The sequence below is a fragment of the Tachyglossus aculeatus genome, chromosome 20 (genome assembly GCF_015852505.1).
Source record: "Tachyglossus aculeatus isolate mTacAcu1 chromosome 20, mTacAcu1.pri, whole genome shotgun sequence".
In the NCBI taxonomy this organism is placed as follows: domain Eukaryota; kingdom Metazoa; phylum Chordata; class Mammalia; order Monotremata; family Tachyglossidae; genus Tachyglossus; species Tachyglossus aculeatus.
In genome coordinates, this window is record NC_052085.1 from 5,660,339 (window position 1) to 5,678,914 (window position 18,576).

Below are 18,576 nucleotides of genomic sequence, written 5' to 3' on the forward strand. Positions count from 1 at the left end.
ATGATATGTCAGAAGGGTTTTTTTTAATATTTTGATCAGGGATTGCATTATTAGAAAAGAGTCAATTTTAAAGATAAACCATTTCTTACTTTGCTTTTCGGGGAGGAATTTTTTTCCAAATGAAATTCTGATGATCTCATTAGGAATACAAGCTTTAAAATTTCATTGTTCATATAAAATCCTGTGGTAAATTGTGTTAGGGTAAAATCAGTGCTTTCTATATTGCAGATTGTAATAGTCCCACTAGGCTTGTTGAAATGTAAGAAATGCTTTGATGACAAAATCCTTATCTAAGCATAATGTAGATGGTGCTGAGTAGCTCTTTCATATATCCCTGTGCTTGAAGTATTTTGGCATCAAAGACAAGTAAACAGCTTGCTGAGAAAAGTCACTTCTTTCCTTAATTCTAAATACTTATGCATCGTAACTGGTCATTTTTCTGGACAGTGTAACTTTTCATGAAAAACGGTTTTGGATAATTTCATGGTGGTCTTTCCTTTTGTTTGCTGCAGGCCTTGTGTGTATGAAATCCAGCACGTCAGTGGTTGAGCTTGTTATGCTGCTTTGTTCTCAGGTGAGTATTTTTCATATTATTAAAGAATTAGATGACTCTTAAAGAAAAGCCTGCTATCATTGTGTGTGTGTGTGTGTTTGTGTGTGTATGTGACAGAGAGAGAGAGAGAGAATATATGAGGATGAGGATTCTGGGTCATTTTCCTCTGTACAAATGGGATCAAAATTCCAGTATCATCATACGTGTTATATGTTTCAAGAAAAGTACCAAAGATAGGCATAGGCATACCCTCTAGATAGGAATCATTTCTCGTTTTAAAAATGGACAAGACACTAGATTTTTATATTGTGTGTGTAAGGATGGGGGGGTATACCAGCATACATACTTTTAAATGTAAAGTTTTGATTTTGTGCTCATAAATTCTGAAAATGTCCAGGTTGAACTTTCATTGGCCAAAATTAGTCACTTAGTGAGTTCATCATTATACGACATCAGCTTTAACTTAATTCAAGGTATCAAATGTACGATTTTTGCTTTCATGTATACAAAAACAAATTTGGCAAAGTGACTCATTAAAGAGCTCAATCTGAAATGTATGTATATTCAGTTCATATGGTCAAAGAAGCTGTAATAAATACAAGGGTTTCATTGCAGCACTGATTTTGAAGACAAAGGACAATAACTATATACGCCTTAAAACCGAACCTCAGAGAGCATTAATATAAGTTCAGGGCTAGTTTACCGAATGGTGTCTGTTAATGTTCCAGAGTTTGTTAATGTGTTAGCATTGAAATGCAGTTGGCATTACTAAATACTTTGCATGCTTATCTACTGTTACTGTGTTTTACAATCCGCTATAATATTACTTAATCAACCACCATTTTGATTACTCCACCACACTTTACAGCCGGGGGGAAAACAAGGCCTAATCATCATATGGAATAAACATTGAAAACAGCTGATCTGTTTTTATACTTGTCAAATTTGAAATTTCCTATATCAAATAACCATGCATTTCATGATGTCTAGGATATGCAGTTTTGAATCAGCTTTATATACAGATATGTAAATGTACTCATGCACAAGCACCCACATACACATCCCCCGAAGTAGTTCATAATGCAATTTCTAAAACTTGGTTAAAATTACAGCTAAATGAATAACAATGGTAAATTTAACTTTTTTTTCCAGCTTACCTGTTGTTTTCTAGTCCATTGGTTTCTTTTCTTCAAACATGTATCCATAAGGAAGTCATTAGGTCCAGGGCTTTTTTCGGTTTTTGCGAGGATGAATTTTGGTAAGGGAAAATTTTAAGAAAAATACATTTCTGGCAGGAATCCTCAGTGGGATTGAACTTGGAACCACCTCCAGCAGGGGCCTGGAAAAATTTGTTACCTAATGGTTAAGTCCAGGGTTCAGAGAAAATGACAAGAGATCCACTATGAAATTTTAGTTTCAAGTTGTGCTGCATTTTCTAAACAGCTTTTCAGGGAAAGAATAACTTACAATCCCTTCTTCCTTAGCCCTTGGTTTCACTGCAGTTCCCAGGAATAAAGAGGAATATAGCATTAGGGTCTAGTGTCTTTGATGGCCTCATCATCTAATCATAGGTTTAACATTACTCATTTGCTGGCTCCAGGAATTCCTGCCATTAAGGGCCCCAGAGATGAAACTTTGCCTCAAATATTGATTGAAAGGAAGAGTGAGAAATTCAAGCTGTCTTTGCAATGCACTTTCCTTAGAGGCTTCCTGAAAGCGGTGTAACAAAGAGGGCTAAAGTTTGATTTTTATGGGGAATTGTGTAAAGGATTCAAAACAAATTTTAACTATTTGATATAGTCACCATAAAGCTAAGAGATGAAAATCATGCCCATTTACTAAATCCTTATAATTACTTGGTAAAGAACATAAAGGATTCCTCCTTCAAGCCAATTTCATGGGCCTTCCTTGGCTCCAGACAGAAAGTCACCTCAGATTATGGATGGAAAATCGCTGCAGATTATGGCTGGAAAGTCATCTCAGATTATGGATGGATTTTTCCCATTAGTAGATTCTGAGGTCAGTTAAATCCTGTCTTTTCCCCATCCTCCGAAACATCCCTGATGACTTGTGTAGTGACAAAGAGGAATAATAATAATAATAATAATAATAATTAGTGGTACTTGTTAAAAGCTTACTATGAGCCAGCCACTATTCTAAATGCTGGTATCAATTCAGTTAGCTAGATCGGACACAGTCCCTGTCCCACAGAGGGCCCATAGTTGAAGTAGGAGGGAGAACAACTATTAAATCCCCATAATATAGGTGAGGAAACTGAGGCACAGAGAAATTGACTTCCCCAAGTAGGCAAGTGGCAGAATTGGGCTTAGAGTCCAGGTCCTCTGACTTCCAGGACTGTGCTCTTTCTGTTAGGCCATACTGCCTGGTATCGTAGTAGAATTGGCCTTGTTTTCTCCTCCTTCCTCAGGTCTACATCTGCATCATTTACGCAGCCTAAAGGCTTATAGCACTGTAGCACCACATGTTTTTCCAACAAGGCAGCAGGCAGCCTAATATATTTTTAAAGCAGTAGTTTCAGAATTGCATTACTGTTTACAGTCAGTTATTTTAAAACACATTATCTACTGCGTATGATGATGAACAGTGTTCATCTAACAAAAGTAGTTAAGAGGTCTGACTAGGAAAATATTTGGAGGACCTGTCATTTTGTTAGAGTGGGTGATAGAACAAAGATATTTTCCATAATATGACTTAATCCGTAGTTAAAATGGGTTTTCTGAATGAATTACATATTTGAGTTTATTTCTGGAAGTACAAAACGTGTTTCTTTCAAAAGATAGATGGTGATTTGGAAGTCTTTGAGAAGCACAATTTTGTTTTCACAGAACAGGGTAACTGTAGACTTTGAAAAAGGAAAGGGAAATGCAACGTTTGTTTTCCTTTCATTTGCTACAGCAAATTAGGTGCTTTTATGCTCTTATGTTGGAAATTCCATGTTAACGACTACAGATTAGCAAGGATGTCAGGGTTTTTTTTTTCTTATCTGAGCTCCTGAATAAACTCTCCATTGCCAAGGGCTCGCATCCAAAATATGGTCTAAATTTACATGAACTATCACATTACAAACGTCTGAAGGTACATGTCATAGGTAATTCGGTTCATATGGGCAGCCTTTTAAACTCTGAAGGATATGCAATCAAGTCAGTTCCCCAGAGGAATTTCAGGTCTCTGAAAAATATATTTTGAATATTCAGATGCTCCTGTAGGGACGGTCCATCATTTGGATTCTGTAACGTGTATTTTAGGGGTTCAGTATCAACTCCATAATGTTCGCTCTAAAGAACTGGTTTTTGGGCTTGTCTTCATGTGGCACTTTTTCTCCCCTTTCTTAAAGATAGCGGATTCAAACACAAAAACCATTATGACTTTTACAAGGTAGTTTTCTATTTTTGTTTCCTAAGTTATAATCGGCTTTACCAACTGCAGACCGCTCCTAGGAAAGTACGTTAACAGTTACAGTTGATCTGTACTGTGACTTGAGTGGGTGCCTCTCACTGGGGATATGGTGTGTTTTTCAAAAAATGAAGATATGCTCCTTTTGACAAGATCTGTGGTTCATTAGCAAGCCTTTGTTCCCCTAGCATTCTTCTCTATGTCACAGCTGGGAGACTGTCTTTGGTGGTAGATTAAAAAAAAAATGCCATGCAATTTCAGTTTTTTGAAATTTGCCGCACATTATTCTTCATGAATTTCCTCCTTTTGATACATAGCAGATTTAGTTTTCAAGTGAACTTTTTTCAAGTACTATAATAGTTTCTAATTATTTCCAGATTTTTTTTTTTAAAAAAAGCAAGTCCCTCTTCAGAGGTAGTCCTGGAGAAATTGAGTGATGTTATCCCTTAGGATTCTTTCAGTTTTTATAAGTAAAGTCTTTGCAGATGTAACTTACATTTTTTGTGCCGTATCTGTCAGCAAAAAAGGTTTATGAAATGAGGAACTTTAAATAAAGAGTGTCTGTCAGCATTTAAGTAGCTCACCTGTTTGAAAATGCTGATTATGCAAATAGATACTTATAAATCAACCAGGGACTCCTTAAGAACCATACAAAGACAGAGAATAATGAAGCCATCCGGTTTGCATAGCTGGTAGTTGTGAATAGATTACTAGCCTGTAATTATTTTATGGTTTTGTTTATATTCTTTTTAAGTGCCTGCATCTTTAAATGAAAATGACTTCTTGGGGCTTGGCTTCCAGTTTGATCAAGGTCATTACCTGGGATTTTAGAGTAGGCAGTTTTGTAAAAGCCACAACTGAAGAAGAGGCTTCTTTTCAAATAATTTGACTTTGGGGGAAGATTTTTCCATTTTCCGTTATTATTGCGAAGAGACAGTATTTTGGTTGGGGTAGAAGAATGAGAGTTAAAAGTTTTCAAATACATCAAGTTCGGGCAATGCCTCTATTAGGAAAGCTCAGTGAAATAAGAAAAAGACTTGGGAATCCCACAGGGAATGAGAAGGACCTTTGAAATTTAAGTCTTATTAAAATGGGGGTATAGCATTAGATTCTCTGAGATCAAGCTAGAGGAAAAGAGTAGCAGCAGTTTTTCCCCCCTCTATGAAAAATCAAAATATCACACAGAAACCAGTGGGTGTTCAAAAGCTATGCCGTTTTGAGTTAATGGTTTTTCATCATAGCAAAAGTCAGAGAATGCAGAAATGCCCTTTGCAGCCTTGGGGGTATCTTTCAGGTCATCCATGCCCTGGAGGCTGAGAGAGCAGCCCTAAAAATAAGCCTCAGGGATGAACAGAAGCAGCATGGTGTGTTGGAAAGAGCACGGGGCTGGGAGTCAGAGGTCCTGGGTTCTAATCCTGGCTCCGCCACGTCTGTTGTGTGACCTTGGGCAGGTCACTTCACTTAGTGCCTCAGTTTCCTCATCTGTAAAATGGGGGTTAAGACTGTGAGCCCCCTGTGGGACAGACACTGTGTCCAACCGGATTACCCTGTATCTACCCCGGCACTTAAAACGGTACTTGGCACATGGTAAATGCTTACCAAGTACCATAATTATTATTATGAGGGAACCATTGTTTGGGGAGTGCAGGATACTGCTTGCATGCATCGGCATACAGAACTCTCTGTTCCCCAGCTTCGCGTGGTGCTGTGCAGAGGACCAGAGGTGTGGGATTGGCTCAAGCCCCAGCCTCAGAAATAATAACAGTGGTATTTGTTAAGCGCTTACTATGTGCTGAGCACTGTTCTAAGTGCTGGAGGGGGCTACAAGCTAATCAGATTGTCCCCCGTGGGGCTCACCGTCTTAATCCCCATTTTACAGATGAGGTAACTCAGGCACAGAGAAGCTAAGTGACTTGTCCAAAGTCACACAACTGACATGTGGCGGAGCTGGGATTAGAACCCACGACCTCTGACTCCCAAACCTGGGCTCTTTCCACTGAGCCACGCTGCTTCCAGACAAGACTCCAAGCAGCCAACAAGGCAGGTCCCTGTGGTACGGTCGATTCCCAGAAAGCTTTTTCGAACATCAATCAATCAATCAATCAATCAATTGTATTTATTGAGTGCTTACTGTGTGCAGAGCACTGTACTAAGCGCTTGGGATGTACAAGCTGGCAACATATAGAGACAGTCCCTACCCAACAGTGGGCTCACAGTCTAGAAGGGGGAGACAGAGTACAAAACCAAACATACTAACAAAATAAAATGAATAGAATAGATAGGTACAAGTAAAATAAATAGAGTAATAAATATGTACAAACATATATACATATATAACATGTATAACATGCCCATTGCTGGCCCAGTGTAGGAACAGCCAGACTTAAATGAGGTGTAGGAGGGGATGTAATTACAAGTCCTTGAATTTGGTCCCGTGGAGGTCAGTGGTTATTAACGGTGGGGGGATGGTTTCAGTGGATGGCTGAGGAAGGGAGCCAGACTGCAGCAGGTCAAGGAGAGAATTGATTGTTAGTAAATCCAAACTGTGGCTGCTACTCAGGAGATTCAGTTGCCTGGAGGAGTTTATCAATATTTAAAAGCTATTCCATGATGGTGTGGCTGGATCTGTGTGATCACCTCTCTATCAGCAGTGAAGTGGAGTAAGGCCGTACAGCCAGGGTAGCTTTTATTCCTCTTATTTTACTCCCTGTGCTCAACATGTGCTTCCAAAAAAAAAATAGAAACTGTTTTCGGGTTACACTTTTCCTTGGGAAAACACTTACAAGCGAACAGGCTACAGGCTTCATCAGAATTCTTAGTCATTCAAGAATTCCGTGTACCTCTGACTTTGCCTTGGAAATATTTGAAAGAAGCCATATTGTGTGTATGCATATTCAGTGCAGGATCTTGAATTTTCGATCATTATGAAGGAAATCATGTACCGATTTGGATGAGAAAAATGCTGTATGTGACCTAAACAACACAAAGGCAAAACCTGCCACTAAACTTTCTACCTTGGCATTATTAGTGAAATAATACGGGGAAGCAGCGTTAGTGGAAAGAACACGGATTTAGGCGTCAGAGGGCATGGGTTCTAATCCTGGCTTCACCACTTGTCTGCTGTGTGACCTTGGGCAAACCACTTAACTTCTCTGTGCCTCATTTACTCCATCTGTAAAATGGGGATTAAGACTGTGAGCCCCACATGAAATAACCTGATTACCTTGTATCTATCCCGGTGCTTGGCACATAGTAAGCACTTAACAAATACTATTATTATTATTATCATTATTAGTATTGCACTGATAAACAAGGAATTGGTGAAGCAACCAGAAATGCAAGCCATAGTCTGGCATGAGGTCATTAAGATAAAGATTTTATCTAGGACAGTTCATCCAATTTTGGGTTTGAGAGACGATCAGAGGGTCCCAAAGCAACTGATGGATTTGGGGCATGCAGACTATCCCCATTTTGCCACAGGAGTTCTGAATTTATGTGGCACTCTTGCCAACTTCCCTGAAATAGGTCAGCTGAGTACAGTGGTATTTAAGTTGCTTATTATGTTCTAAGCACTGGGGTAATCAAGATAATCAAGATAAAGTGCTGCACTGTGGACCATCCTTTTAGACCTCTAATACTTAAAACGGTGACTGTAAACAAGTATCACTTTTAGACTGTGAGCCCACTGTTGGGTAGGGACTGTCTCTGTATGTTGCCAATTTGTACTTCCCAAGCGCTTAGTACAGTGTTCTGCACACAGCGCTCAATAAATACGATTGATGATGGTAATCAGGTTGGGTACAGTCCCTGCCCCTCATGGGACGCACAGTCTGAATCCCCATTTTACAGATGAGGTAACTGTGGCACAGAGAAGTTGTGACTTGCCCAAGGTCACACAGCAGACTGGTTGCAGTGATTGCTTGTTCTGCACACACCTTTTAGTGCCAGAATCATGGATCCTTTCACATGCAGAAAAAGCCTTTTTATAGAAACAGGTAAACATAAAGAGGAAAATTGAGTAGCAGACTACAAGTGAGAGAATGAGAAGGTGAAATGTGAAAACTCATTGTGGGCAGGGAATGTGAGTGCCAACTCTGTTGTATTGTACTCTCCCTAGTGTTTAGTTCAGTGCTCATAGCAAGCACTCAATAAATACCGCTGATTGATGAGAAATTCTGGATATAAGGACAGAGACAGATCTGTTAAATCAGAGAAAAAGAGAAAATTAAAGGAAAAGAGGGAAAGAAAGACAGCAGAGAGAATAGCTTGAAGGAAATATACAGTGTCTGTCTGAAAGGGAAAAAGATAAGTTATTTTCTCTAGGCTGTTCAGTTTTAGTTTGCAGTGACACTAATGAAGCTGAAAACACAAAGTTCCACTTTTGTGCTTGTTTAACAAGTTGAAGTATGAGCTTGTTGTGGGCAGGGAGTGTGTTTGTTGTTGCATTGTACTCTCCCAAGCTACTGAATTTTCCTCTTTATCTTTACCTGTTTCTGTAATCATTTGTTTCTCCCTGTATTCTTTTCCTCCTCTTTTCATTGCCTGCCTTCCCCCTCAATCAGTCACATTTATTGAGAACTTACTCAATAAATCTCTTTCTCCACATCTCTCCTGCTTCTTACTCTCCCTTTTTCCCCTGCCTTTGGGCCAACTTTGCATTTTCTGTATAGAGGCCTTAAGGCGGTTGGGAACTTTTAGGATGCAAGAATGTAGGGTGGAGCTTGAAAGAGAGAAGTAGCCTATCAGTTTGGAGATTTTTTTAGCCCTACTAAGGAACTCAAGAAGCAGCATGGCCTAGTGGATAGAGAACAGTCCTAGGAGTCATAAAGACCTGGGTTCTAATCCTGGCTCTTTCACTTGTCATGTGATTTGGGGCAAGTTACTTCACTTCTCTGTGCTTCAGTTGCATCATCTTTAAAATGGGGATTAGGATTGTGAGCCCTTTGCAGGACAGGGACTGTGTCCAACCTTCTTTCTACCCCAGCACTTAGTACAGTGCCTGGCACATAGTAAGTCCTTAACAAATACCATAAAAAAACCCACAACAACTCTTCGCTCTTTTTAAGTCATGCTTGAAAGTACACAGACTTTATTGGAGACCTGGAATGAGTAAGGGGAGGTGAAAATCATGTTTATGCCCCCACAGTTCAAAAACCATGAGAACAAAACCAAAACCTTCTGTTTCCCACAAGGAATTTGGACCTATGCCTTTCTACTGTCCTTTTTTTCTTTTTTTTAGTTTCTCTCCATCTGTCTGTCTCTCTTGCTTTATCTCACATTTTTTCTCTCCTCAGTCATCACTTTCTCACTTTCTCTCCTGTCCCACCCCTAATAGTTAAAAGGGACTCATCATCTTTTTGCCCACATATCTGTTTCTATGGGAAAGCCCAATTATCGTCTTACTCCCTCTCCCGCTGCACAGACCTGGGAGTGTCCGTGATGAGTGGTGGACTCACTGGACACTAGGCCCTTACTGTGTTTTGGAAAAGCATCCGTGTTCTCAAGGCTGGAGCATTCTCATTTTGAGAGACGATAGAAGAATGGTACATGGGCCCCACCATGCTAGCCACAAAGCAGTCAAAGGTACTCACCACAGTGGTGACTCCAAACCCAGATCGGCATCCTCAGTATCATCAATCGTATTTATTGAGCACTTACTATGTGCAGAGCACTGTACTAAGCGCTTGGGAAGTACAAATTGGCAACATATAGAGACAGTCCCTACCCAACAGTGGGCTCATAGTCTAAAAGGGGGAGACAGAGAACAAAACCAAGCATACTAACAAAATAAAATAAATAGAATAGATATGTACAAATAAAATAGAGTAATAAATATGTACAAACATGTATACATATATACAGGTGCTGTGGGGAAGGGAAGGAGGTAAGATGGGGGATGGAGAGGGGGACGAGGGGGAGAGGAAGGAAGGGGCATATCTTCAATATGTAGATGATAAAGCAATATCACAAATACTGAAGTCTGGAGCCCTTTTAGTCCACTAGTTTCACTGGAATTCAGCTTTGTGGGTGAGCATATGCGATAATAGAGGACCCAAGTAATGGCTTTTCTTCGGTCTGTTCACAAATTAACAGAAGGTATCATCTCAAGACAAGCTGCATTGTAAATTGCAGCAGTGAGGCATAAGGAGGGGTTTTTGGGAAGGACAGACACATGTAAAGCATTCTGGCTCCTGCAGCCAAATATCGGAGGGTTCATTTTGAGTCAAAAGTGTCCTACAGCCCGTAATGTGAAGAGACAGGGCTGGCCAGAGCAATAGGCTTTGGAAACAGCATCCACAGCTGTTCACCAGAGGACAGACTACACATAAACTCAGCAATGCAGCTCATCATCATCATCATCATCAATCGTATTTATTGAGCGCTTACTGTGTGCAGAGCACTGTACTAAGCTCTTGGGAAGTACAAGTTGGTAACATATAGAGACAGTCCCTACCCAGCAGTGGGCTCACAGTCTAAAAGGGGGAAGCTCATGCATCCAGTCTTTCGGCCACAGGTACGAACGCCTCGTACCACTATCAGCCACGGTGTTTTTGAATCAAGTACAACAACAGGAAGATATCGTAGAAGGACAAGTGGCAAGATGCCTGCTCATCTGGGGCCAGTGGCATCTGACATGGAATACTTTTCCACTTCAGATGCTCCCAGTACAGTTCACAGTGGCAGGGGCCAGGTCGGATGGGTCCCGAGTCCAATTTGATCGGACTCGAGTTGGATTTTGGTGACTCCAGTGGGAGGCTGAGGGATCAAACCAGAAGCCCCAGGAGCCCATGGCACAATCTCAACCAAAGCCACGGTGCCTCCTAAGAGTGAGTTTCTGGTCACGTGTTTTACGCAGGTCTCTTACAGTTCCTCAGTGTCCTGCCTTGGTGGCCTGAACAGTCGCCAGCCTAGACATTTTAGAAGAAACAGTGCAGTAGGAGTAATGGCATTTATTGAGGGTGCCCTGAACGCATGCATTTTACTAAATACTTAAAACACAACAGGAGCACAGATGCGTTACCTACCCACAAGAAGCTTATATTCTAATAAACATTCCTCCATACAGATTTTTTTTTTCCTGGAGCTGGCCCAGTTGAGATATTAACTAACCCTTTATTAGACAGTGACTGAGACATAAAAAACGTAATGGAAATAAAAGGGTGAAGGTTTCCAAGTTTCAGTAAAGAGCAATGTTAATTTTGATCTTAATGAGGTTGAAATTCTGGATGATGGGATGAAATATTTTCTCGATAAATTCGGCAGTGCTGCCAAAGGAAATGAAGGAAGGACATTAGAAAGTAGTTGCAGTGTTGCCTAGTGGATAGATCATGGGCCTGGAAATCAGAAGGACCTGAGTTCTAATCCCTACTCTGCCACTTGTCTGCTGTGTAACCTTGGGCAAGACACTTAACTTCTCTGTGCTGCCGTTCCCTCATCTGTAAAATGGGGATTAAGACTGTGAGCCTCATGTGGGACAGGGGCTGCGTCCAACCTGATAACTACCCCAGTGCTTAGAACAGGGCTTGGCACATAGTAAACGCTTAACAAATACCGTTATCATTATCGTTAGAAATTCAGAAAGAAGAGGAACACAATCTGATCACATGTAGAAAAATGATACTGAAATACTTTAGGAAAATAATCTGAACCCTAGATATGCAATAAAAGAGAAACCTTGGGTAGCACGATATTACACTATTCTTGATTTGATCCATAATCTCTTCAGTCAGCTAATAGCACTACGGGGCTGAAATTAAATCCTGGTTTCAGAGGAAATGTGATTCAGATTGTATTTTAATCACTCCCTGGAGGCAAACAGTTTCTGACTTCCATAGTTCCACTCCCGGAAAAAAAGAACCAGGCAATAGCAGCCACCCAGTTGGGGTCCTGGTATTCCTGTGGCTGGTCTCTTCCAGCCTGAACCCTGTATATATGTATATATGTTTGTACATATTTATTACTCTATTTATTTACTTTACTTGTACATATCTATTCTATTTATTTTATTTTGTTAATATGTTTGGTTTTGTTTTCTGTCTCCCCCTTCTAGACTGTGAGCCCACTGTTGGGTAGGGACTGTCTCTATATGTTGCCAACTTGTACTTCCCAAGCGCTTAGTACAGTGCTCTGCACACAGTAAGCGCTCAATAAATATGATTGATTGATTGATTGATTGAACCCCTTGAATCTGGATTGGTCTTGGTCTACTCCATGGATTCCCTGGCAGGGGTGAACACAGGAAATAGGATCCACTTCTGTAGACCATAAACTCATCGAGGTCGGGGATTGTGTCTTAATGCTTTTGCATTTCTCCATGGGCTTAGAATAGTACTCTGTACCCAGTAAGCATTCAGTACATGTGATTGATGATTATTAACCATGGATCATCTTGAGAGTCTAAACCAACCAATCAGCTCACCCCTTCCAACCTTATCTCACTGATTTCCTTCTACAGACTAGCCCCGCACACTAACAATGCTTGTCACATAGTAAGCGCTTAACAAATGCCATCATCATTATTATTAGTAGTAGTAGTGACAACTTACTGACTGTGTCTCAACCTAAGGGAAGCAGCGTGGCTCAGTGGAAAGAGAATGGGCTTGGGAGTCAGAGGTCATGGATTCAAATCCCGCCTCCCCCACATGTCTGCTGTGTGACCTTGGGCAAGTCACTTAACTTCTCTGTGCCTCAGTTCCCTCATCTGTAAAATGGGGATTAAGGCTGTGAGCCCCATGTGGGACAACCTCATTACCTTGTATTCCCCCCCAGCGCTTAGAACAGTGCTTTGCACATGGTAAACGCTTAACAAATACCAACATTATTATTATTAATAATAATCTATCTCTCCGGTAACACCTTGCCCAAATCCTCCCTCTGGCCTAAAGCTTCCTCCCCCTTCATATACGACAGACCAACATGGTCCCCTCCTTCAAAGCCTTATTAAAATCACATCTCTTCCAAGAAGCCTGTCCTGACTGAGTCTTCATTTCCTCTCTCCTTTCTGTGTTGCCTATCACTTGGATCTGTACACTTGCACTCATTATTCACCCCACCCCAAGCCCTACAGGACTTATCAATCAATCAATCATATTTATTGAGCGCATACTGTGTGCAGAGCACTGTACTAAGCGCTTGGAAAGTACAAGTTGGCAACATATAGAGACCCAACAGTGGGCTTACAGTCTAGACTTATGTACATGTCCATCTGAAATTTATTTTAATCTCTGTCTCCCCTTCTAGACTGTAAGCCCCTTGGGCAGAGAACTTGTCTACCCCCTCTGTTGTATTCTTCCAAGCACTTAGTACAGAGCTCTGCAGGCGGTAAGACCTCAGTAAATTTCACTGATTCTCAGATTAAAGGAACATTGGTTTAGACTGTGAGCCCACTGTTGGGTAGGGACTGTCTCCATATGTTGCCAATTTGTACTTCCCAAGCGCTTAGTACAGTGCTCTGCACATAGTAAGCGCTCAATAAATACGACTGATGATGATGAAAGTCAGGTCACTTGAATGGATAGCCAAATGCTTGGTCAGTAAGTAATCTTCCTTAACAGCTCGGCCCCTCCCGAAAACTCAGGTAACTCCAAACCAGGGGTGGGATCCTAATCGATTCGGTCTTTCCCTGTTCTTTGGATCTTGAGATGGTTCTGGGGTCTGTAACTGACACTGAATGGCTTTGGCAAAGCCCAAGCTTTCCAGGAGTGCTGTAGGTTTAACTGGTCCTGTTTTGAACCCAGGAAGAACCTGTTTTTCATTGGATTCCCAGGAAGGACAGCAGGGATGTGGCTTGCTTGGCATAGTGGGGTGAGACAGATATAGAAATTCCAAAGAGACAAGGCTGCCCAAGTTTGACCGCATCAAAACCAGCTTTTGCTCAGAGTTGGGTGTTTACCAGGTTGAATTTTAATAGGTTTCATTTTCATACTAAAATGAAAAAGCCACACCTCATAAGTCCCACTGTAAAATTTGCCATCTTTCATCAAGCACATACTTAATCCCTATCTATGTCCTTTTGACTCCCTGCCCAATTTCTAACTTTATATCCTTCTCTGCCAGAAATAAATTTGAGTGTTTTCAGGTGACTTTGACTCATTTCATTGCACAGGAGGGAATAGATGCTGTGTAAGAGGTTTATCATTCGTAGTAAATTTCCATTTTTATTGAATTCCCTAGCCTAGGAAATTTGATAAAGTCCAGTTTCACTATATAATAGTAAAAATGTTTATGTTGCCATAGTCAGAATGTCCAGGGAGAGTAAGTGATTTGAGTTATAATAGCCACCAGAAAGAAATAACTAAGGGTTTTTGGTGGTTTTTCAAACCAGCCGAAAATTACGCTCAGTTTATTAGCTCTGCCGCATAGCCATGGATTTTTCAGTCCCCTTTAACAAGTAGTATGTTTGTGGTGAATAAAATATAGGTTAACCATTACCCTAATTTGTTTTAGTCAAATTTTCCAGTAGATAAACCGTGTTAAAATCATGTATTAGGTGGGTAAGGAGGGAGCAAGAGAGAAATGGGGAGGGGCAGAGAGAATGAGAGAGACAGACAGATGCTGGCTGGAGATTGAAAATGCATAGGTCTTGTAAAAAGGTGTTGAGGGTCATGGAATTTAATAATAATAATAATAATAATGGCATTTATTAAGCGCTTACTATGTGCAAAGCACTGTTCTAAGCACTAGGGAGGTTACAAGATGATGAGGTTGTCCCATGGAGGGCTTACAGTCTTAATCCCCATTTTCCAGATGAGGTAACTGAGGCCCAGAGAAGTTAAGTGACTTGCCCAAAGTCACACAGCTGACAAGTGGCAGAGCTGGGATTTGAACCCATGACCTCTGACTCCAAAGCCTGGGCTCTTTCCACTGAGCCACGCTGCTTCATTAATCTAGCTGCTCCGTAGAATATGAGCAGATGTTGGCAGGGAGGTTCCTGGGGATAATTAGGGTAAACTGTATTTAGTCCCTAATTTGAGAGGAGTTGTAGTCTCTTAACTTTTTCTTAAAATATAATGAGTAATTATTTTAAATTTGTCCCCAGGCCCACAGAAATTTAAATGCCGTACTTTTCTACGATATCTCTAGAAATCAATGCTATTTCCTGCTAATACTTACTGAATCCTTAGTCTCTTCAAATTAACACTAGTAGAACAGGTGCTTGCAATAAGAAATGTAAGCAGAGCACCCTGAAATATGAAAAACAGTGATATACATACATATGTATGTATTTTTATCAGTTTTCAGGTTATTACTTTGCAAAAACATCCCAACCTAGGGTTTGTCCTGTGTATTTATATGTGTAGATATGCGTGCACACATATGGAAAATAGGTGAGGGGAGATTAAATTTGTTTACATATTTTAATAATCTTCTAGTAATTTACACATCTCAAAGTATTTTTTTTCTTTACATAATGTTCCTTCTCCTGCCTGAGTTACGGTCACAAGTGAATTATATTTCTAAAATTACCTAATGGTAGCCTTGTGGTTGCCCATTCTCTAATCTCTTTTTGAACTGAGCATTGATTATTCAATACATTATTCACTATGTCCTGCAGGGCCTCTTCTGAATCATCACATAAAGACAATCAACAGTAGAAATGAAACAAGAGCATAACCATTTATTATGTATTATTACTGAAAATTGATTTTAGTTAATTTCTAAATTTTACTACCTCCAGCACAGTCATTATCTGCCCGTCCCTTTACGTATTTGTACATACTGATTTCTTTCATCTCCCTTATTAGATTGTAAGCACCTTAAAAGGAGGCACAGTGTCTGTTCTTCATTATGTGCTTCCAAGTCCCAGTTGTGCTAGGAACTAGGCTGAATTTTCCAGGTCCAACCTGACAATTTCAACCATTTTGACAAAAATTCCAGGTCTAGCACACCTGAATCATGAACTTTTCACAGATTTTCTTGCAACTTGATTAACATGCTGGAGGGAACACTGTCATCTCTCACCCCAGTGCCCCATGAAGAACTTTACTGTGCATCCCTGCTGAATGAATATTATTTCATCAAAGTGTCTTGACTGCAGCTTCGGAAGAACAGAACCATATTCCAAAATGGGGAGGGAGGTAAGGAGGAAGCGAGGAAAAAGAAAATATGGGGGAGGGTATGTCAGGTTCTCAGAAGAGATTCATGAATCTGCTATTCCAGTTTCCCCACAGTGGCCCTGGGAATAAACAGTAGTGATAGGAGATGGGCTGTCTGTCTAAAGCAGCCATTCCTAGTGATGTGTAGCACTGCAGAAAAAGAGGAATTGCTGTCCCTGGCAGGATGTATAATGCAATTTATGGTTCACGAGCCCCAGTGGCAATACGTTGCAAAAATCCCAACCGCTGAAGAGATGACAGGACATGCTAAGAGCATTGAGTGTGTTGTGCATACATCTTTGAGTTCAGTGACATTATTGCTAAGATTTTATCGGGGTATGCACATTTGACTGATTGAACTGATGTTGTCTGATGATCTTTTGCACCACTTGCATGTAAGGATTTCTTTCCCCTGTGCTGCACTGTTGCATTTGTTACGTGCAGAGCCTGACACCTTTGCCACTTCTCCCTCTTGTCACAGTCTTCTCAAAGCCTCTATTGTTTGGCAGCCTTGCTATGAAGAGCAGAAGAAAAGAAATGTAGATTAATAATAATAATAATGATGACATTTGTTAAGTGCTTACTATGTGTGAAGCACTGTTCTGAGCACTGGGGGGATACAAGGTGAACAGGTTGTCCTACGTGGGGCTCATAGTCTTCATCCCCATTTTACAGATGAGGTCACTGAGGCACAGCAAAATGAAGTGACTTGCCCAAAGGCACACAGCTGCCAAGTGGCAGAGCCGGAATTAGAACCCATGATCTCTCACTCCCAAACCTGGGCTCTTGCCACTGAGCCTCGCTGCTTCTCTGATGACTGCTGCTAGGTCTCAAACAGTTATTTTGGTGGGAGAACACACTTAATAGTGAGATTGAGCTCTTGTAGGGGGGTTGTCAAATCTCTGTATACCTTTGACTCCATCCTTTAGCCCTTCTGTTCGGATGCTTAAGATTTCCTCAAGATGAAGGACTTTTCCTGAGAACTGGATCCATGTTAAGCCTCCTTTGAAACTAACCACTTTGAAGACAAATAAGTTCCAGAAGTACGACTCAATGAGATCCCTATGTTTTCTTCATAATGAGTGCACAGTGGTTAGCTGCCTGTCCCTCCTTCACCCCCCTTCCTCCCTTCGAAAAAAGAGGTGCCAGATCTGACACCATCATGTAATCTGAGAGAGTACTTCCAAGCCTCTTCCTGCTTATGGTAAGAGATACCATATCTGAACTCCTGCAAAATCATCTCCAGTCACCCCTAGAGAATGAGTCCAGTGGCAGGGATGGAAATGATTTTAGCCACAGTGAGGGGGTGCCTTGGGAGGCCAGAAAGAATGAAGTTTCAGTGGCCAAGTTACGAGGTAGGCAGGGGCCCGGTCAAGGGGTTTTGGTAGTTGGAATGGAACAAGTGGAGGTAAGCAATATTGTGCAGAACCAAGTGAGTGGACTTGCCAGTTGCATGGGCATCATGAGGCTCAGACTCTCGGGCCAGATTATTCATTTCACTGCAGTGGTCGCCACCCCTGGTTCCCCACCTCAGACCTGTCAAGAAAAGGACCTCGAAATGATAGGGCAGTGGGATTTAATCAGTCAGTCAGTGGTATTGGGAGAGTACAGTACAGTAGCGATGGTAGACATGATCCCAGCCCACAGAGGATTTTACCTGGCGGGGGAGGTGATTACACGCTTTGTACTGACCACATTTCTCCTGGGACAGTCCAAAGGGCAAGGGCCAGCAAATGAGTGGTTTTATTTGTGTGAATAACTCCTGTTTATAGTTGCCCTAATGGAGGGGCTTGGAAGGGTCAGGAAACTGACAAGAACCAGCCATGCCCTGTTTCCTTTCCATGGCCAGCATTCTAGAAGGAAAGATTTTCATTTAGCATCCAGTTATTCTGATTTCTTTTTGCTTGCCCTTTTTATTTCCGATCTTAAAAGAATGTCATTGTCATCTTCTCCCCCCTCCTATTATCATGAGCCTTATGTGTTTTTCCCAGCATGTCAAGGGCTAGAGGAGTTCAGGAAAAACTGCTATATAATACAGGATGTCTGCCATTTTTGCATCTGTTCCTAGGCTATGATTTAACCAGCATACAAAAGTGACATAGAGTACTGACAGTTGTTAGAAAAAAAGTAGATCTTTTATTTGAAGAACATTACATTATGCCTTCTCCACCCCTAAAATGGAGAGCAGAACTTCTTCCAAAAATAGTAAGAAAACCTTAGAACTTTAGAGTTCACTGAGAAGTTGAAGAGTTATTACCTTGTCAGTAAAGGTAGCAACTTTTAATTTAAGGTGAGAATAAAGTGGGGGAGCTGTAGAAGCAGGAAAGAAAGTGGACTGGGATTGGCAGTGACAGGCAAACTTCCATGAGCCAGTGGGATCAGAAATATCCCATTTTCAGTCTTTTGATGCTCTCGGATTTTAGTGGAGACCTGGGATGAGCAAAGCTAGGGAGGGATCACAGCCCAAACAGCTGAAGGCAATAGCTTCACCCCCACAACTGGAAACACATGGGG

At 41.1% G+C, this 18,576-nt stretch overlaps 1 protein-coding gene across 7 annotated transcripts in view; it reads left to right on the plus strand.

Annotated features, from left to right (window-relative positions):
- NBEA (neurobeachin) overlaps positions 1 to 18,576 on the plus strand; it is a 448,073-nt gene that overhangs the window by 184,763 nt on the left and 244,734 nt on the right. For all 7 annotated transcript variants that reach the window (XM_038761708.1, XM_038761703.1, XM_038761704.1 and 4 more), the window contains one exon: positions 513 to 574. In XM_038761708.1, the coding sequence (XP_038617636.1) occupies positions 513 to 574 (62 nt within the window). The remainder of the gene's footprint in view (positions 1 to 512; positions 575 to 18,576) is intronic.